Source organism: Leishmania major, chromosome 22 (genome assembly GCF_000002725.2).
Source record: "Leishmania major strain Friedlin complete genome, chromosome 22".
NCBI classification, from domain to species: Eukaryota; Euglenozoa; class Kinetoplastea; order Trypanosomatida; family Trypanosomatidae; genus Leishmania; species Leishmania major.
The window spans coordinates 211748-232440 of NC_007263.2; the positions used below are offsets into that span (position 1 = coordinate 211748).

The 20693-nt window shown below is 59.5% G+C and overlaps 7 protein-coding genes across 7 annotated transcripts; all 7 read right to left on the minus strand.

Annotated features, from left to right (window-relative positions):
* Positions 1–91: 91 nt before the first annotated feature.
* LMJF_22_0560 (putative kinesin) lies at positions 92–2767 on the minus strand (the record flags this gene model as incomplete). The annotated part of the gene is made up of 1 exon (XM_001683155.1): positions 92–2767. The coding sequence occupies one exon, from the start codon at positions 2765–2767 to the stop codon at positions 92–94; it is 2676 nt and encodes an 891-aa protein (XP_001683207.1).
* A 1941-nt stretch (positions 2768–4708) lies between these two features.
* Positions 4709–6022, minus strand: LMJF_22_0570 (putative proteasome regulatory ATPase subunit 1; the record flags this gene model as incomplete). The annotated part of the gene is made up of 1 exon (XM_001683156.1): positions 4709–6022. One exon carries the CDS (start codon positions 6020–6022, stop codon positions 4709–4711), a length of 1314 nt encoding a protein of 437 aa, XP_001683208.1.
* A 2410-nt stretch (positions 6023–8432) lies between these two features.
* Positions 8433–8984, minus strand: LMJF_22_0580 (rer1 family-like protein; the record flags this gene model as incomplete). Its single annotated transcript, XM_001683157.1, has 1 exon — positions 8433–8984. The coding sequence occupies one exon, from the start codon at positions 8982–8984 to the stop codon at positions 8433–8435; it is 552 nt and encodes a 183-aa protein (XP_001683209.1).
* Positions 8985–10012: 1028 nt separating this feature from the next.
* Positions 10013–11479, minus strand: LMJF_22_0590 (conserved hypothetical protein; the record flags this gene model as incomplete). The annotated part of the gene is made up of 1 exon (XM_001683158.1): positions 10013–11479. One exon carries the CDS (start codon positions 11477–11479, stop codon positions 10013–10015), a length of 1467 nt encoding a protein of 488 aa, XP_001683210.1.
* A 665-nt stretch (positions 11480–12144) lies between these two features.
* LMJF_22_0600 (conserved hypothetical protein) lies at positions 12145–13623 on the minus strand (the record flags this gene model as incomplete). The annotated part of the gene is made up of 1 exon (XM_001683159.1): positions 12145–13623. The coding sequence occupies one exon, from the start codon at positions 13621–13623 to the stop codon at positions 12145–12147; it is 1479 nt and encodes a 492-aa protein (XP_001683211.1).
* A 2491-nt stretch (positions 13624–16114) lies between these two features.
* LMJF_22_0610 (ubiquitin-conjugating enzyme-like protein) lies at positions 16115–16897 on the minus strand (the record flags this gene model as incomplete). The annotated part of the gene is made up of 1 exon (XM_001683160.1): positions 16115–16897. The coding sequence occupies one exon, from the start codon at positions 16895–16897 to the stop codon at positions 16115–16117; it is 783 nt and encodes a 260-aa protein (XP_001683212.1).
* A 2121-nt stretch (positions 16898–19018) lies between these two features.
* LMJF_22_0620 (putative proteasome regulatory ATPase subunit 5) lies at positions 19019–20353 on the minus strand (the record flags this gene model as incomplete). The annotated part of the gene is made up of 1 exon (XM_001683161.1): positions 19019–20353. One exon carries the CDS (start codon positions 20351–20353, stop codon positions 19019–19021), a length of 1335 nt encoding a protein of 444 aa, XP_001683213.1.
* Between the last annotated feature and the right edge of the window lie 340 nt (positions 20354–20693).

Sequence of the window (20693 nt, forward strand, 5' to 3'; positions counted from 1 at the left end):
GACTACGTCCGCATCGCGCCGTCGCTGCAATCATCGTCCACCTCCACCACCCCCCCCCCCCTTTCCGCCGTCAGCTAAAACGATCACTTGGTCAGTTGTGGTAAAGAGGCTTGTGCGGCGGCTGTGTCAAGCGGGCCCGGTTCAACGCAGCTTCCAGCGACCGCATCGTCAGCCCCGCCTTCTCCACCTTCTTCTGAGTCTTGGACGTCTTCATGGCAATCTCGAGGAGCAGCTCGTTGTCGTGGAAGCACTGCCGCATCTCCTCGATGAGAACAATGTTGACGCTGTTAAGGCGCAGCACTAGCCCCTGAATGCGCTTCAACTTCGCGTCAATGATCACGTCCCTCTGCGCATCCTTCGCGCCAAGCTGCTCCTCGAGCAAGCGGATGCGACTGCGAAGCTCGTTCACGCTCTCGCCAGCTCCGGCGCCGTCGCTGCCTCTGCGGTTCGCCATCGCAGCAGCGTTTGTGAGAGACCGCACAGCCTCCATCACCTGGGTATCGCGCACGGTAGCTGCTGGATCGTTAATCTGCAATGGCGTTCCCTGCGTCACCTGCGCTGCAGCGCTCAGCAGACGCCAGAGGTGCGAATTGATGAGGCTGCCGCGGTCCTTGGCCTCGTCGAGCTCGTCTTCGAGAGTATTGTTGCTCTCGGTTAGCCGGGTCAAGCGCTGCATCAGCTCCGCCTTCTCGCGGTCCGCCTTCTCCTTTAGCTGGTTATATGAGTGCTGCAGGTTTTGATGCGCGACATGCAATGTCGTGAGCTCGGCGAGGTAGTCGTCACCGCGGTGCTTCTCCAGCAGCCGCGCCTGACTTTGCTGAAGCTGCGAGCGTAGCAGCTTCACCTCCTGCTGCAGCGCCCCGTGCTCTTCCTCGACAGCGCACATGAGCTCCTCGGCTTCGCTGTTACGCCGAGCAAGCGCCTTGATCTTGTCCGCCTGGGCCTTGTTCTCCCCCTCCAATTCCCGACAAAGACCGTCTAGCTCGTGAAGGGATGCCTGCGTCGCCTCCAGAGTTGCCTCGCGCTCCTTCAAGAGCTGCTGAGTGGAATCTAGTGACTGTCGCAAAGAAACAAGCTCGGCAAGGGCGCCAGCGCCAGCGCAGGTCAACACATTGCCACCACCATCACGACCGCCACCCTCGCGCGCGAGCTCTACTCGGGTTTTGAGATCGCGAAGCTCTTCCTGCAGTGCATCATTCTGTGCGGTGAGCTGCGCAATGATCATGGATTGCTGTTGCTGCCGGTTCATCAGCAGAGGTGGGCCAGAGGCGGCCGGCGTGTGCTCACTCAGTGGCGAATTCGTCTGCCCGATATGGGGCAGCTGCGCCTCGTACTTCTGTATCTTCAGATTCTTACTCCACAGGTAAAGCGTCTGGGCGATAAGGAGCTTGCGTGTGTGCCGCAGTGCCCCCTCGAGCTCCCGCATGCGCGTGTGCACGTTGGCCACCTCGTTCACGCGTACCTTGTTCTTGATGCGCTTGGCGCGAGAGGCAAATTGCAGGGTGCTGCGCGACTCGTCGGCGCTCTCGATGGCGGGGGTGATACAGCACAGCACAACCGTGAACGAGTTGCCTCCGATGGCGGTCTTCAGCAAATGTGTCAGCCGCGAATCCCGGTAGGGGATGAAGGATGCGGCACCGCCGGTGTGCGGATGACTCGCCTCGTTTGCCAGGCGGTCGATGACGGTGGCCAGGGTTGTGAGAGATTTGTTGATATGGCCACCCTCGATCATACGCATTCCCGTCGCACCCGTCTTCGCCACCCGCTCCGAGCCCGCCAGGTCGACCATGTTCAGCGTCGAGATGACCTTCTTCTTGTGCTTCGCAGACTTCGCCCTTGCCGTTGTTCCGGCACAGCGTGCCGCTCTACGCCCCGCGTTGCTCGTGCCGCTCAGACCAGTCTGTGTGGACGAGGCGCGCCCGTCATCCTCGTCGTCTTCCTCTTGTGTAGCGAGGCCCTCATCCTCGTCTTCTTCCCCGTCAGCCTCGGAGAGAGCGTCCTCGATGTAGTGCGAGCGCTCCACCGAGATGCGTATCACACAATGGGAGCGGCTGGAGTGCTCGTTCATCGCCGTCGCCGCCGACACCCGCGACGCCGCGTGGGTGTAGATGATGCTGGTGCATTCCTGCTCCGACGCGACCTGCATGCGAAGGGCGTTGTGCACGTACACGCCGTACGCGTTCTCACGAATGCTAAGCACCGGCGGCGATGCCGAGAGAGACGCTGTGGTCGGTGGCGACGACGCAGACGCCCATCCGTGAGCAGAGGTGGCGGATGGTGCACCATTGGCACCGCCCCCACCGGCGTCGCCGCCTCGGAGTAGGTCACGCAGCTGCTCATTGTAGATCTCCAACACAGAAACAAACACCTCCGTGTGCATGTAGGGCTTCAGTTGCTGCTCCGCACCGACAGCCTCGAAGAGGTCATGGACGGCAAGGCGAATAAGCCCAGGCGAACGGGTCGCGGTGTCACCGAACATGGTGTACGACTTGCCGCTCCCAGTCTGGCCGTAAGCGAACACAGTACCGTTATACCCTTGCGCCACTCGCGCCACGATGTTGCCACGCACATTCCGCTCGTACACCTCTGCCGTCGTCGCGGCGATATCGTAGACACGATCAAAAGTGAAGGCGCAATCCGGCTGTGCGATCTCGGTGAGGGATGTCGCGTCGACATGCCAGGCAGTCCTCGACTCGCGAATCTCTCCACGGATGGGGCGGACACGGACGGCCACCTCGATCGAGCTCGCCGTCTGCGTCGAAATCATCACACAACCGATGCTGCCAGACAAAAGAAAACGAAAGGTAATCACAGAGTGGGCGTCTGTGCGTGTATTTGTGTAAAGCAACGGGTCGTCGGAAGCCGCACCGGAACGAGCGAAGAGAGGAGGGGAAGGGGATGGCGGTGCAGCGAGTCGACTCGGTCTTGTCGCCAAACGCCCCCTCGTCTTCTCTTCCCTTATCGTGAAGTACCGCCCTCTCTCGAATCTCTACCGGCTTGCTTCTGGTATACACATAGATAATGTCTATTCACTTCCGCGCACACCTTTGGACGAGGTGGCCACGCGCCAGATGCGTACCGCTTGTGACCCAGTGTGAGCGCCTCTCTACAAGATGTGTTGCACGACGGCTTGCCGCTTCCTTGTTCTCTTTTTTGTTTCTGTGTACGGGTCTCATCGAATGGGAGGGAGGGAGAGGGAGGCACGTGCGCTGCGCTCTCAGCGGTCGGGTTCCGTCACAGCCACGCACGCCCCGCTCCTTGGATATGTGAAGGCACACACAAACACACGGAGAGACGAGAAGGGGCGACAGAGAAACCAGCGTTACCTTTCCTTGTGCCTTCCTGCTCGAAGAGGCCGCAGCTGCGCATTAGGGGCACTCGTGAAGGGGCCGAGGTGACAGCGCTGCAGTGTCCAGCCGGGCTTGGCAAGACCCGAAGCAGGCGAGGAAAGAGGAGGGGGAGTGTCTCAGGCTGCGGCTATGACGGCAGGGGGGAGAGCGTGAAAGCGGGAGGGGATGAGAAGACAAAATCGGAAGTAAAAGGAGAAAGGAGTCGCTGGCGGTCTCTCGCACAGACGTGCTGCGCCGGCCCACCCACACACACACACACGCACACACACACACGCACAAACGCAGCGCTTATCGCACTCCCTCTCGGCGTTCTTCCATGCCGTCTCTATGTGGCACCGGTTCGACTCCGCTACACCCACAGAGTCGCATGCGGGCCTGCTGACGTGCACACCACATCATGCTGGAAGGGAGAGGGTACGCGTGAACCGAAAATAGACGACAAGCGGAAGGCTGGAAAGAGAGACCAAGCGAGGCGGCTGCCCTTGCTTGTATCTCCGCCACCACCCGCCGCCCCTGCTGCCTTGTCCCGCCCCCGACCACAATCAGTATCGAGTAAAATGATCGCCCCTTCGACCCTTGCGGTCCTCGGGCGGTTGTCTTTGTCGCTTCTTTTTTGTTGTTGTTCGTCGTGTGTTCAAGATAAGAGCACACCAATCAAAACAGAGGCGTGCCTCGGGGGGGGGGGGGGGTGAAGGGAATGGGAGAGGAGGGGGGGGGCTAGGACGGTCGGAAGGTGCACAGCTGCCTTCTTCCTCTCTATCTCGGACACACACAACACACACCGATGCGAATCATTCATCTTAAAAGCACAGAAAAGACAACAAGCGGCTCGCTGTTGTATCAAGACGTCTGCGGGAAGGAGGATGGGGGGCGGAAGCGGTGGCACGCGAAACCGACCGCCACTGTGCAGAAAACCGCCACAAGCCCGAGAGAGAACAAGATCGTCGCAGGAGAGCGGCCGAGAGGGCGAGGGGAGAGGGGGAACGCGATGCGCCCAATGTGTGTCTGTGCGCATATGCTATGACACTGTCTTCTGCTTGACATGCACACCCTCCCCCTCCCCCACAAACACACACTGCCCTGCCGTTTCTGTCCGTTTTCCCATTTACATTTCGCCTCCCCTCACTCCCTCTGCCGCACATCGCGTTCCGTTGCCCTGCCACTGACATCGTCGTTTTTGTTGTTGTTTCCTTGTTGCGGTCTAACAGAGAGAGAGAGAGTGTGTGTGTGTGTGTGTTGTCGCTTCGGTGCGGCACGCCGCATCATCCACACGTACACGCGCACGCACACATTTATACACATGCGCAGCCACTTCTCCTCGCCTTGCACCGCCGCAGGGCAGCCGCCCCCCACAACGCTTAGTTGTACACCATGTACTTGGCAGTGGCGCTGAACTTGTGCTGGCCCTTCACTACCTTGTTCACCGAGTCCAGGAAATCCTTCTCGGTGATTGTCTTGCGGCGGGCGCGGATGGCGAACATGCCGGCCTCCGTGCAAACCGACCGCAGATCAGCGCCGGTGGTGTTTGGGCACAGCCTGGCAATCAACTCGAACCGCACGTCCTTTTCGCATGAGAGAGAGCGCGAATGGATACGCAGGATGTTCGTGCGGCCCTCCAAGTCCGGCAGACCAATTTCGAGCTTGCGATCCATGCGCCCCGGCCGAGTCAGAGCGGGGTCTAGCGTGTCAGGCCGGTTCGTCGCCATGATTACCTTGATGTTGCCGCGTGAGTCGAAGCCGTCCATCTGATTCACCATCTCCAGCATGGTGCGCTGAATCTCGTCATCGCCGTCGCCGCTGCCGCGGCTGCCACCGACGGCGTCGACCTCGTCGAAGAAGATAATGCACGCCTTCTTCGTGCGCGCCAGCTGGAAGATCTCCCGAATCATGCGCGCGCCTTCGCCAATGTACCGCTGCACTAGCTCGGAGCCGATCACACGAATGAACGTGGCATCCGTGCGGTTTGCCACGGCCTTGGCCAGCAGCGTCTTGCCGGTGCCGGGAGGGCCATAGAGCAGCACACCCTTCGGGGGATCAATGCCCAGCTGTGTGTACTTCTCCGGGTGTGTTATGGGCAGCTCCACCACCTCACGAATGCGTTCGATCTGCTCCTTGACACCGCCCACGTCGGCGTAGGTCACGTCGGGCTTGTCCTCTACCTGCATCATTGACACGGATCGATCGATGCGCGGCGGCAGTGGGATCTCGATCTGGATCTTACTGTATCCCATGACAATGCCAACACGCATGGACTCCTCAATATCCTCCGGTGCGACACGCTCGCCGATGGTGACGACGTACTTGGCGTGCTCGCGGATGCTGATCACATACCGGGCATCGTCTTGGCCCTTGTTGAGGATGCGCTCGCAGCGGCCAACGTGCAGTGGATTTTCGCGCTCCAGCACCTTCTGGTCACTGTTCAGGTCCCACTGCACAGCCGGCGCGAGACCCATCTCACTCTCCTTCATGCCACCCATCTTGTTCAGCTCCTCCACGTGCGACTTCACAAACTCCTCAAGCTCCTTGATGCTTGCGTGGTAGGGGCCGGAGCCGTACAGGTTCAGCAGCGCAATGTCATCCTTGTCCAGTGGGATGATCTCCTTCTCCTCCTTGTCGTCGTCCTTCACGCGGACCGTGTTCTTGGTCTGGCACGCGCCCTTCTCGTTCGACATGGCGCCGGTTTTGGCTGTCGAGGAAAGCGATGATTGTCACTTGAAGGGGGTAGAGAGCGGTGGGGACGAAGCAGGTGCACGCTATGTGTATGCTGTGGGGTGTCCCGCAGCACCCGCTGTACTTTTACCTCTGCGTCTGGGTCTCTGTCTCGCCGTCTAGCTCACCCAAGTCCCAGTGATCCTGAGGACGGTCGTTTTCCTTCGTTCCTTCTTCCACTGAATCTGCGTTTTGCTCTTGAGCGGCTCTGCTGCGGCGGCGGCGACAGCGGCACTCCTCCGTCGATCGAGTAGGAGTAGATGAAGGAGGAAGAGCAGAGGCGAGAGCAGAGATAGAAATTGGCGCAGACGTCCTCCAGATGACGCGTAAAACAACTGCAAGGCACACAACTATGAACAGTCTTCACCAACCAAAGCACACCCATACACAGGCAGAGCAGCAGGCAGTCGCACAAACCGCAGACACACACACGCGCGCACAGAGAGGAGAGAGGCGAGAGGCAGATAGGGAGAGCGAGCGCAACGGAGAGGGTGATGGGGTAGCAGATAGAGCGCGCAATGCTGCGAAGCGTTTTCCGGAGATGAGGAGCTAGCAGAGAAATCTCTTGTCACGGCAGAGTCAGCAAGCCAAGTCTACGCACAGGGAGATACGAGAACAACAACAGAAGCGAGTGGTCAGCGAGTCGGTGGTACGATGCTTGCATTGTGACCTCGTGCATACGCACTGCTGCTGTCTGACAAAGGAGACGGGTGGGGAGGGTCCATGGAGATGTCCACCACGCATGGATCAGTGAGCGTGTCAGTGTGTTAAACCGGATCGTCGACAGTAACCAGAGCGACGTTTAACAGAATCATCAAAGCCACAACGCCGAAATGCGTGCGAGATCGTCAACCGAAACGACAAAAATGCAAGAGAAAAGGATGGCGGTAGTGCCTGCTGGCGCACACGATACAGAAACATCTAGTGTCTGCGCGCAGCTGTCACCCATCGCATGCCGCCACCCTCCTCCCACACCCTCACACTTCTCCACCTCTCAGCCTCCTTCAGTATCGAGTCGGCAACTCAGACAAGCCGCAGCCTGTCCGTCTCGCCTCCCTGACAAACACTCGATGCTACAGAGATGAAGGGCAAGACGGCGGTGTACAGGTGCAACGCGCGTGAAAGGCCCTCAGGGAGGGAGGGAGCGAGGGCAGTGGCATCTTCTCGCCTGTCCCTATGTGCGAGTGCGGGTGTCGGTTCGTCTTCCGCGTAGGGGGTTCGGGTGACCTGCGCATGCCAAGGCAAGGAGGGTAAGCACCTCACACAGCTTGGCATTTCGTATCCGCCCCGCCTAGCGCCCCGCGTTTTTCGACAAGCACAGGTCGCACATCCGACAGGCCTGTGAGTCTGTGGAGGACGGGGGACGGATAGGAAAAACGTGCGGTCCCGCCTTGCAACCACGCAGCCCCCTAGGCAGCCCCTTTCTTCGATGTGTTTCGCTCTACTCTGTGCAGCCTCCCCCCCCATTGTGTGGGTGTATTCGTGTGTACTCGTCTCCCTCTCGCTCGCTCTGGGCAAACTCTGTGGGGAAAGTGACTCTGCACATGGGCACGCCAGCGGAAACAAAAACCAAAGGGAATGCAGGGCCAACCAAAACAATGCAACACACACGCACACGCACACCCACACACACACACACACAAAATCGAAAGTACACTCGCGACGTCCTCGCCCGTCCGCGTACACGCAGAGAGACACGCAGGTGGAAGACAAGAGGGAGCGAGATGACGAGACGACCGCCCACGCCGAACGATAGGCATCAACACAACCCACGGCCACGCACACTCACGAGCATAGAAAGCACATCGGAGGGAACACAAGGACGCGCCAGAAAACATGCAAGTGCGTACCATCCGACAGACGCACAAGCGTCCACCGATGCCGAGAGCAACGTAGGCAAGAGCCAATAAAGGAGTGGTGGTCACAAAGCCAGCATGGTAAGGGGGAAGGGGGAGGTCAGGGGGCGCATGCTGCCCTTCAACGCATACCGCCTCTTCCTTTCGATTCGTTTTTTTTGTGGGGAGAGGAGGTGCTGTGTATGACCCGTTGTTCGCCCACGCCGCGTCGACTGGTCTTTGCCCCGCTCGCTCATCCTCTGCGACAGCGACGCAGACCTCCACTTTTGCGCGCGCTCGACTCTTGCCCGTGTCTTTCTGCCGGTCCCATCCGAGCAGCGAGCCAGAGAAAGCAGCAGCAGCAGCAGGTGGTGGTGGTGGTGGTGGTGGTGGTGGGTGATGAGCGATACGTAATGCACACACTGAAACCTGAAGCACAGAGACAGAAAGGGAAGGACAGACAGACACACACCAGCACAAGGAAGGTAGGGGTGGGGGACCAGATGATGAGCAGGCGACCACCTTTCTACACCCTTCCTCACGAAGTGCTCTTGGGCACGAACTTGGGCTTGCCAGCGTTCCACGGTACATAGCCGTGCTTGATCATGTGTCGCACCCGCCCGCCAACCTGCGTCGCAAACAGCGCGAGGAAGTAAAGCACGAGAATCGGCCAGAAGACGGGGATGTCGAGAAAGGAAAACATGGTCAGGAAGAGGCACACGAACAGCACCGTGAACATCTGCTTCCATACCACGAACTCCTGCACCTTAGGCATAAACGGGCGGTACTCGTCACTGTCCGTGTGTGTCATTGGCAGCGGCGTGCCCTCGCTCTCATCCGGGTCCGACAGCGGAGTGATTAGCAGCAGGAGCAGGTAGAGCAGGTGAATGCACAGGCCATAGGTGATTACGTAGAAGCCACCGAAGGTGACCACGCGGGCCACGTACAGGATCGCTAAAAAGGCGAAGAAGCACCAACGCAGCGCACAGTGCGGCACGGACGCATCGAGGTAGCGTTTGTAGGTGACACGCGCCTTGCGCAAAAAAGTGTTACCGACACGCGGCCCAAGGAGGTCGTTGGATGACGGCATTGTGGCAGCGATAAACCCGAGGTAGTGGATTAACAACACTACAGCACACGCCAGCAGCAGAACGAATCCACTCGCCAGATGAACGCACAACACGAATTAGACGGAAAAGGACCGCAGATGCACCCGCGGTGACGAAGCAGCGGCGGGGCCGAGGAAGAAGCGATCCCACGCCACACACAGCGGACGCGAGCAGAGTGAGAAGGCACGTGCGAGAGAGTGTGATGGGGGCGTAGGTCCCTGCGTGACCCCCTTCGTGTCCAAGACGGAGAGGAGGGCCGAAAAGAGAAGCGTTTCGCTGTGTGGAGGCGTCGGTAAAGGACTCCCAACAAAAAGCTCACCGCACCAGTCTCTACGGTGTCAACACCGGCAGACGCGGGAGAGGAGAGGTGGGGTGGTGATGGTGAGGCGGTTGCGTGCGTGTATGCGGTCTTCTGCTTTTCTTCCTCTCGGGTGTGTAGCTTCCTTTTCTGTGTTCCGAAAACAGTTGTGATTTGATAGACTCCTCTGCAAGTGAGCAAGAGAGTGAGAGAAAGATGGGAGTAGGGGTAGCACGTGAAGGCCAGTGGAGGAGGCCGGCCGCAAGAAACGGGGAAAAGAGCGGCGGTACACATGAGCGGAGAGGAATGACGAGGACTACAAGAGCGGCACACACCATGATCACATACGCGCACGCACCGTTCATCTCTCGCTCTCTCTCTCTCTGTGCTCTCCCCCATAGCAATCCCGAGATGTCGCCGTTCGTTTCGCAACACCCGACTGGCTCGATGCCTCGTCTCAGACCACTGCAGCATCAAGCGTGTGCGTAGTCCTCTTCGGTGTTGTCACGCTTCTTCTGTCTGCTTACGCGTTACACGAGAAAATGAAACATGCGTTACACTGCATACCTCCCCGAAAGCTGGCGGTTGCAGTGTGAGGTAGGACCGGTGCCGTGAACACCTGCTGCATACTATAACGGCGGAAAGGATGCGCCCTCCATTCGTTTCGTGTCTTACTCCTCCCCCACGGGCCCATCCTGCGCACGCCTTCCGTCACTCGAGACTCACTCGATGGACCTGCGTTGTCTGCCTATCATACTTGTGATCGCCCTTCCCCTTGCCGCTGGCGTCCAGCACCTCGACCCACCCCGCACGCGCGTCCGGGTGGGCGTCGCAGTAGGGCAAGTACGGCTTGATATCCAGCACCGGCGTACCGTGCAGCAAGTCGTGATCGGCTATGTGAATGTCCAGGCCATGCACTGCGACGAGGCGCACACAGGAGAGGCCAATGAAGTTGGGTCGGTGCGGGCTGCGTGTGGCAAAGACGCCGCGCCATTCCTCATCACGAGGGGGTATTATCATCGTCTTGAAACCGGCAGCCCTATCGAATCCCTGCCGCCGCCGAAAAGAGGAGAGCGACCACGCCGACAGCGCCTCGCCGTCGCTGTCGCGGCAAACATCGACGTGTCCATCCGCTGTCGGCGATGCTTTTTCGGCCGTAGCAGGCACGGAGTCTGGCACCGCCAACGCAGGTTTTGTGGTAGCAGACGCACTGGCTTCCCTCGCCTCGCGAAACTTGCGCATCGACTCCTGCCCCTCCCCGGAAGCCATCGGGGCGGCGAATGAGAACTGAAAGAGCACCCAGATGAATTCAAAGCCCGCCAAGTCCCGCGCCGCGTTCTCAAGCCCAGTGCGGAGGCGAATAAGCCCGGTTTGTGGCTCGAACGTCCCGGTGTTCGGCTGGCGCGGTGCTTCTATATGGGCCCGCATCAGGCTGTGCACGATGCCCACAGCGCACACCTCGTACGGCTGCAGCTTCTCAGGGCTGAGAGAGATGCGCGCGAGTCGGTTTGCCTGCAGGACAGCTTGGGTGAAGGCGTCCTCATAGAGAGTTACGTCGTGCTTGTTGCGTTGCAGACGATTCTCCAGGCAGACGTCCAGCTCCTCCGTTGTGCGCAGCTTGTCAAAGAAGTACACTACCTGCCCATTGGCCGTGACCACGTCTGATTGCGGCTCCGGCGGCGCTGGGGCGGCACCGCCGCTGGCGGACAGCGTGCCGCTATCCACTCCAAGCCCCAACGGCGATGACTGACCGTGGACAATCGACGCCTCGTTTCCTGTCGCGGTTGACGACGCCGGTTCAGCCTTCTTCTTGTGCATCTTGCCGAGTCGCGCCTCCTCGCGCCTCCGATACTTCCGCTGCTCCTCGGCGAGGTTTGCCGCGAGCACGGCCGCGGGAGGCGGTACGATCAAGCGGGCTCGTACGCGGTTTGCTGCCTCATCGCAGTCAGCGACCACGGCCGGCCAGTACGGCAGCTTCGCAGGACGCACCCAGACCAAATCGCCGACCAGGAAGTAGTTAGCCCGCACGCGGTAGCGCTTCGAGACGCCATCGCGGACAACTCGCTCGGCAGCGGGAGCTGTAGACCCTGCTACGGTATCAGCCGGGGTCGCTGAGGTTGGAGGAGAGACGCTGGTTACTGCTGCCTGTAGGAACGGCGACAATGGAGTGACGCTCATGATGCAACCTGAGCGCAAGTAGCACACAAGAACAGGGCCACTTGCGGCGGCAGAAGGGGAGAGGGGCCGGCGAAGCCGGGTTGGAGCCTGTCTTTCGTTGCACACCGACGTGTTTTGCGGCCGCCTCAGTGTTAGCGATGGCGGACTTCGGCGAGATGAGCGATATACCGCGGCAAGCCCGAGCGCGTTCTGTAGAGCCATCGCCAAGAGAGCAACGAAGGCGTGTAGAAGCGCGCACGAGAAGCACGCGTGTGCAGCATAGACGACGATGAGGAGAGGTGGGAGAGAGGAGGAGGGGGAGGCGGGCGAATACGCGAGAACGCCGCAAGCGCATCGAGTAACACGCATAAACACAAGAAGCACGCTGCTGCACTGCCGCCGATGGTCGCATGCTGTTGCCGCGAAGACATGATGCCTCAATGCCTCAGCTTCACGAGGATAAAGGGAGAAGAGTGATGTGGATCGCAGCGTAAACACAAAGGAGCACTGAGAGCGAGAGCCACGAAGTCAGAGGGTGCTGTCCTGACGGGGTTGTAGCGGCACTGAAGCCTCCCCCACATCCATACGAGAGGCAGCTCATGCACCACCTCCCCCTTATCTGCCCCCCTCCCTGCCGCGCTGCCGCTGCAGTTGGCTACGTCGTGGACGCATTCAACGTGTACGCCTTATGGCGCTTGTGTGAAGATCCGAATCGAAGACGCTACGACCTTGTCCAGTGGTGAGCACCAGTACGTGTGGCTCAGTTCCGACCCGGCCTGCTGCGAGTGTGGTGGCAACGCGGACGGTAGCTCCTCCGGCTTATCGGTTCCTCTTGAGCCGTCTGGCACGGCACCTGCAGGGCTTTCGCACCCCGCCGTTCGACCGTGCAGAGAAGCACTGCTACACGCGGTGCGCCCGCACCTGCTTCGCCGGCACTCCAGCTCCCACGCACGGCGCTCCTTCTCCGTCCTCAGCGAGCGTGCGAAGTGGACCTCGTTGAACACCTTCACCTCCTTAAACGGTGCGAACTTGAGGCGCTCCGTAAACAGCGCGATGCTGCCGGTGTTCGTGGCAAGGATCTTTGCCACGAAGCGGGTCCCACCGCAGACGGCGACGGCGTACTGCATGATCATACGGACGGCAGCCTCAGCCAACCCGCGACGCCGGAAGGCTGGGTCGGCCACCATCACCTCAACCTCGAACGTACGCGAGGGTGCCAAGGCGGAAACTGGAGTAAGCGGCGGGCTGCCGTCCGACGGTATCGCAGCAGACGTGGGGGATCGGCTGTGTTGCTGTTGTTCGCAGGAGCTGGACCAGCCAAACGCGGCAACCCCGTCACCGACCCCGTCGCCTCCATCGTCCTCCTCTTCCAGCAAAAAGAGATTGCAATCGCCGATCATGACGTACGACTGCGCCAGCGCACGGCGCTGCACCTCCTCAGCTCTCGCACAGGCTCCTTGCGGCTGCGACCCAGCTGAAAGTGTGTCGCTGCTGAAGAGCTCTTTCACCTGCGAGGGAGCGTACCGCTTCAACAGCGGGAACGCGCAGCCGGATGTGCTTGTTCTCTCTCGCTGAGGATGCAACTCCGACACGGTGCACGTGTAATCTGCGGTGGTGACAATGCTGCCCGGGTACGACACAGCAGCGGCTGGGCGGCAAAACGACGCGAGAGAGGCAGCGGGCGACGACGACGCTGTCGCAAACACCTCTTCGAGTGGCGGCACCGTCCCACACAAGCTCAGGAGCCGAGCGTGGGCGCCTTCCTCGTTTTGCCGTTGCTGCCGCTCCTCTGCACCTCGAGAAGGACTGTCCTCTCCGACGGCAGAGGCGTCGGCATGATGAAGTGTAGCCGGCGCCAGCAGGATAAACGTCATCTTGTCCGTGGATTGCAGCCACAACAGCTGGTTCTCGCGCTCCTCCTCGAGGGACAAGGGCTCGCTCTCAGTGGCCGCGAGCAGCCCCGGGTCGCACATCCATTCATGGTAACGTGGCACAAATGGCGCCAGGTACGGCACCAAGACCAGCTCCTGACTGATCAGGCAGACGTGCTCGTTGATCATTGGTGACAAAACACGGTGCTCTTGTAGACAGCGGGAACGCGAGAGATCAGCGGCGAGAAGGGAGGCAGAGAGTCGTAGGAGAGGCGTGCGCTCGCCTGGCTGCATGACAACGGCGAAACCACAACCGACAGGCGTGAAGCACGTCGCCAGTTGAGACAGCCACCGAGAGATAAAAGGGTTTCTCACCTCTGCGTTCCTTTACGTGGCCGTCCACCACGAGCAAGCCAACGCACACGCGCACACACAGCCACCGCTCGTCTGCATCGGCTGCACACCACAGCTATGCCAAGCAGCCGAGCCCACCAGCACCGTCTGGCGCCGCGCAGCCCACCGCAATGCCGCTGCGTACAGCGCAGGCTAGGCCCCGGGGCCACGCTCAGCATCGCCGCAGCGCAGCAAAGGCAGAAAGGCAGTAGCTGGATGCGCGCATTCGTTGAATCGCCGGCATGATCCGCAGTGAGCTGGTCCAAGCGTCATCATGGCCGTCGGTCTCACCCGCACAGCGCCAGCCCACACCAGTCCGCTGGCACCAGGAGTCCGCAGCCGTGCTCATAGGCAGGCTGCAGGCTACTTGGCCTGCCCACAAAGAGTGGGCGCTGGGCCCTGGCACCGCGGTGAGGTGTGCTCGGCAGACATCAGGGAGGTGGTGGGACAAAAGACCTGAGGAAATAAAATACGAGAGCAAGCGCTAGAGCACGGCAAATTGGCAAGAGCAGCAGCAAAACCACCTCAGCGCCCGTTAATCGGTGAAAAGCATCGTCCGTCAATCGTACTCAGAGGAGGCGCCGTGAGGAAGACATTGGCTGGGTACTTCCTTTCCTCCCCCCTCCGCCCCACCCCACCTTTTCTACCCTCGACGGTACCTCGCAGGCCTTCTCTTGTTTTTCTCTGCTAGATTTGCCCATTTACCTTGCACCATTCCCTGCCCGCCTACCCTTTCCACTTTGTTGTGCTGGCACTGACACCACACCACATCGGCAAGCCCCGGTGAGAATGTCAACGTCGATGAAGCGGACGAGAAACACACACACACACACACACACTTACACACGCACCGCACATGTTTCTTAAATTCTCCATTCCCGTCCTTTCCCCGCTTGTGCTCCGAATCCGCCGTGGGCACGAGAACGCCCCCCACCACACACACACACACACATGCACACATGTCGGAAGGAGAAGGAGCAGGAGGAGGTGATGCGAAGAGATGAGTAAGGCATCCATGCACGACTCCGAGCGGCCCAAAGCAAAACACACACACAAAAAAAATCGAAGCACACCAAGCAAGCACGGGCAGACATGGCACGCAAAAGAAAAGCTAACGACGCCACGCACACGAGCAACGATGCGCGACGACGTATCAAGCCCAGAAGTACAGAAAACTTCCTTGCCGTCACAGAAACCACGAAACACGAAGACGCAAGCAGCAACGAAACCCCTCCCACGCGCCGTGTTGCCTGCACACCGGCACACACACACACGCACACACACACACACACACACAGAGAGAGAGAGAGAGAAAGAGAAAAGGAGAGACGGTGATGCAGATGTGATGAAGCCATCGAGCAAGCAAGCAAAAGTGTCTGGGGGGAGGGGGGCAAGAAATATATATATTTCTATATATACATCCATATGCAACCCGTCGGTATGTATGAGGAAATGACTAGAATGCGGCGTGAAAGGGTTCCCCTTCCCCATACACACACGCACACACACACACACACACACATTAGCTGAACAAAAAACGCAACAACGGAGGCAGTGATTTGGGAGAGGGGTGTGTATGAGGGGAAAGAGGATGGGAGGAGGGGGACGGGCAACTAGACAGAAGTGGGGATGGGGATACCCGGCGGCACAAAAACAATATGTTTGGCTATCCAAGAAACAGAGAAGAAAGAGAGCAGCAGCAGCAAGTCGTACTATTCTCAGGGTCGGCATCGATTGATAAAGCGAAGAGAGGAGAAGATGGAGGGAGCGGGGATGGTGTAAGTGGGGAGACCAGGCACATACACGCATACACACAGGCATGCAGACCGCAGCAATAGGGAAGCCGTCCCACCACCCTCTCCTTCTCGGCGTGTGCGTGCGCTCATCCCGCTAATATTGCGGTGTGAGCGCGAGGCGGGGGATGGAGGCGAGGAGACATACCACACGCAAAAGGAAAACAACAAGAAACACAGAGCACGGAGAAGAGTAGGCGCGAGGAAAATGTAAGTGAGCTGAAGAAGGAAGAGAGAGAAAAGAGGGGAGAGGAAAGGTGGGAGGGGCTACAACAAGCTAAAGCACAACCGTATGTTTGCCTTTTTTCGCAGAGAAGACAGAGGAGCGCGTCACGGAGGGGTGGAGGCGGGATGTGGAGGAGAGCCGGGGCGGGATCGGGCCAGACGACAGAGGGAGGAACATGGCAGAAGGGGAGCAGAGGCATGACGGGGTGCGCGCACACACACACACATACATAAAGAAAAGAGCACGAAAACACTAAAAGAACGGAAAAGAAATGAGAAGCACAACCAGGGAACGAGCCACACAGGCAACACACATGCACGCACAAGACACGTACATGCCGACACACCGCACCTGTCGCAGTGCGGGAGGGGGACTAAACGGCCTCCTCATCCACCTCGGCGTCATCGCTATCATCATCCATGGAAAAACTCTGCTCAAGGCTTTCCTCCACCAAGGCGCGTATCTTCTCGTCGTAGGCGCTACGGTTCTCCGTCAGGAGCCGCGCCGCCGCCCCGTTGGCGGCAGAGAGTGGGTTTGGGTCTGACAGAAGGGACTGAATCGATATCAGCAGCGCCTCCAGGTTAAGCGATGATTGCCAACTGCTCTTCAGCGTGTCCATACAGATGTTGCCGTCAACGTAGACATTGGGATGAAAGACATCCTTGGTGCGGAAGCGGACCTTTGGCGGCGAGAACGGGTAGTCATCGCCGAAGATGAGGTCCAGCTTGAAGAGGCCGCCCTCCCACGGTGTGTCGCAAGGGCCCGAGATGACGGCGTGCCAGTGAAAGAAGTCACCATCTACAGGCAGCGCGGTGATGTTGGAGCTGGTGCCCTCGGCCATGTTCTTTTGGAACGTGCGGTAATCCTGCATGAGGCGGCGCTGGGCCGTCGTGTGGTCTCTCAGCCGCTGACCGCCACCCATCTTCTCCGCGCCGGCGCTATTGCGGCTCTGCCGGGTGGCCAGGGCCTCGGCGGAGGGCGGCTGAAACCCAGCCCGGTCCGCGGGCGTCGTCGCCTCGCCTACAGCCTGCTGGGGTTGATCCGTCTCCTGCTCGTCCGTGGCGGCGGGGGTCGCCGGGGCGTGGACGGGTGGAGTCTGCGGCGCATCCTCACCGTCGCCGGTGGCAATCCGAGTCGGGAGACGAGCTGCCTGCATGACCAGCTCGTGCAGGAAACAGGAGCAAAGACAGCGCTCACACCAATTAAGAGTCAGTAAAAGAAAAACGAAAAGGAGTTCGAAAGAAAACAATGAAATATAAGCTGAGGAGAGACACGGAAGCGCGCCCACGCGCACGCCGGTCGAGAGAGAGAGAGAGAGAGAGGCGGCGATTCCGGCGGCCCTTCACGATGGAGAGAGACGCACCCCTGACACGCCGACGCTCGGAGAGGAGAGATGAGGATAGACCTTGCCAGCGCAACACACAACGTAATCTTCCCTGTGGTTCCGATGCGTTGTGGGTTTTGTGTGCTTGAGTCGCACGATTAGGTGAGAAAACAAGTCGAGAGAGTTGGCTGTTCTTTTCGTGTGTACGTGCGTGTGTGCATGGCGACAGGCGATGGAGGAAAAGATGCAGCAGCACATCGCCAACAAAGGAAGACAGAACAACCAGACGACGGTGATGTCATGCATATGGTGAACGAGTGCGGGTACGTAAACGCGTGTATGCGTGCGTGTGTTCGGTGTGGCCAGCGAGCGTGCGAGAGCGTGCGTGAGAAAGCCGCGAGGCGCAAGCAATTTAGGAAAGGACAAGCGAAGAAGGAGGTGAGACGGTAAAGGCGGGAGTGGACGGCTCGCAAGCGCAATGCACCGACGCAGCGGCGTATTGCTCTCGCTGTGCCATCGAACCGAGAACCCCCGAGGTAGTAGACCGGCTCTGAGGGCTGGCGTGGAGCGCCGTCCCTGGTATCCGTCCACCCAGTGGAGCCAGCGCTGCTCAAACAGAGAGAGAGAGGCAAGTCAAGGTGGCGGTTGTGTTGTGCGGCCCGATCACAAGGTATTCATGTGCGCTCGAAGCGCAGCGACTGTCATGAAGGAAGAGGGGAGAAGACATGAGCCATATGTGACCTCTAACACACATCACGCCCCACCCACGACCGTTTGGGCAGCCATCGCACACACTAAGCATCGTGGCTCCTCCTCCTCGTTGAGGGCTGTTCTTTTCCTCCGCTCTTGCTCCCGAATACGAAAAGAAAAAGCACTTTGGAGGAGGAGAGGGGGGCTCGTCACACAGCTCATAACGATGGAGCATGTGCGAATAGAGTCACCCCCGCAAGCACACAGCAAACCAAAGGTGTGAGCAGCGTCGCCCACCACATGAGGTCTCGCCGTCGTCATGTTACCCCACATGACCGCAAGGCACGCACACATACATCCACACAGAGGCACCGACAGCTCAGGAAACGCATATTCCACGAGTAACGCGTGACGGAGAGACAATGACCGACAAAAAAGGGAGAGGGAAAGGGGGAGGGAGAGAGAGCGTCAAGTGAATGCAGCGGCTCCTTTGCTCGCGTGCAGCCGCGGCGCGGGTGGGGGATGTGCAACCTCAGCGAAGCAAAAACACAACCAAGCAAACCACGCGGGGAATGCATGAAGTGTGAGAAGTGCTCGACAGACATGGAGGGAGAAAAGGGAAGCGGGCGAGGGCGTCTGTCTCTTGTACGCATCCGTGTACTCGTGCGCCTAAGTATGTCAGCATGCGCGTGTAACTGTGTGCGTGAGCAAGAATGTCAAGTCGCCACTATTATGGAAAGGTAGAGCGGCGGCACACAGAGGGGTACATATACACGTGCACATGCATGCCATCCTCTTGGCTACGTGAGCGGTGCCGCTTCCACAGACGACATGTCATCACGCACAGAACAGGAACAACGAAATCAACCAGCATCATATCACGACCCTCTTGTGCTCACAAGCAACGCACATAACGCCAAACAAGCGCGACAACTGCACCCCTCCCCCTCCCCCTCCCCTCGTCTCTGTGAGTGAGCGCACGCATGTGTGGCCGTGTCCCCCTCTCTTCTGCGTTCTGTTTCGTCCGTCTTCCTCGTCTTCCCTCTCCCTCCTCCTCGTTTGACCGGTAATACGCACTGGTGTTGTGCAACCTGCGACCTCTGCCCGCTCTCTTCCCCTGTTGTGTCCTTCCCCTTCCGTCCTAGAACGAAGCGGCGCTGCCCAGTGATCGGTGCACGTTGCGGTGCACCACGGGGGGAGGGGGGAGGGACGGACGACCAGCAAAAGGGGCGAAAGATGAAACACGTGCGCGTGAATGTGCAGTTATGCATAGTAGTTGAGGTTCGTCTTCTTGCGCGCCTGCACCGCGGCCACGCCCTCAACGAAGTCCTCGTGTGCCACATACGTGCGATCGTGGCGCAGGGCCAGCATGCCAGCCTCGACACACACAGCCTTGAGCTGTGCGCCGTTCATGTCATCTGTGCATCGGGCAAGCTCCTTGAAATTCACGTCCTTGTCGAGATTCATGCGGCGCGAGTGAATCTCCAAAATGCTGGCGCGCGCCTCCTCGTCCGGCATTGGGAACTCCACCTTGCGGTCTAGGCGACCACTGCGCAGCAGTGCCGGGTCAAGCACGTCAATGCGATTGGTGGCGGCGATCACCTTCACATCGTCGCTGCTGCCAAAGCCATCCAGCTGGGAGAGTAGCTCCAGCATGGTGCGCTGCACCTCGCGGCTGCCGTGCTTGCCCTCGTCCGAGCGCTTCGAGCCTACGGCGTCGAGCTCGTCAATGAAGATGATGGAAGGCGCCTTCTTCTTCGCAAGAGCAAAGGCGTCGCGCACAATGCGGGCACCGTCGCCGATGAACATCTGCACCAGCTGCGGCCCCGCAAGGCGCAGGATGCACGCGTCCGTCGCTGCCGCACAGGCACGCGCCAGCATCGTCTTGCCCGTACCGGGCGACCCGTACAGCAGCACCCCCTTTGGGGGCTGGATGCCAATCTTCTCGAACTGCTCCTTGTGCGTGATGGGCATCACGACAGCTTCAATCAGCTCGTTGATTTGCTTATCCAGCCCACCGACATCTGTGTACTTCTCCTTCGGCTTTTCGTCGATCTCCATCGCCTTGACACGGCTGTCGTAGTCCGGCGGCAGCGTGTCGAGCACTAGGAATGTGTCCTTGTTCACGCCTACCAGATCTTCCGGCGACAGCCGCTCCGCGTCAACGAGGCCGGCGACGGGCAGGAACACGGTGTACCGATTCGTCGTCTTCACGACGGCGCTTTTCTGCTTCCGCTCCGGCTTCTTGCGGCCGACGGCCAGCTCCTCCGCCTCGTCCTCGTCGTCGCTCAAGTCAAGCACCTCGGCAATGCTCGCGACGAGGTAAGGCAGGCGGTTGTTCTCCTTTACACGCTTTTTGCCCATCTCCACGTCCCGCTTGAGGGAGACCAACTCCTGCTTCGAGCGGTTCTCGAAGCTACGGAGCGTCTGCGTCTCTTGGTGCAGATTGCGCGCACGTGTGCGCAGCTGGTCGTTCGTGAGGGTGTCAAGCTCATTCAGCTCCGTCTCGCTGATGTTCTGCAGCTTGCGCTTGTCGGTGGCCTCTTCCTGCGCCTGCGCGTAGGCGCGCGCCTCTGCTACCTCCTTTGCGGACGGCATGACTTGTTCCTAAACGACAGAAGTGCCGTGTAACGAGGCAAGTACCTCGCGCGGCCTTGCACACACACACACACACACACACACACAAACACACACTTTTCCTCACGCGAATCTCGGACAAGTCCGTCGAGGGACTCGAGTCGTCTTCTGTGCTCACGTGTGTGAGGAGATTGGAAACACAAAAGGGGCCGAGAACCCAACACACTCGTCCGCTAAAACAAATATGCGCAGCGCGGCAAGTAACAGTGTGTGCGTGTGTGTATAATATATATATATATAGGCGCCGCCGTGATGATACCTGCAAGGGGGAGGGGGGAGGAGTCGATGCGCCTTCGAAATG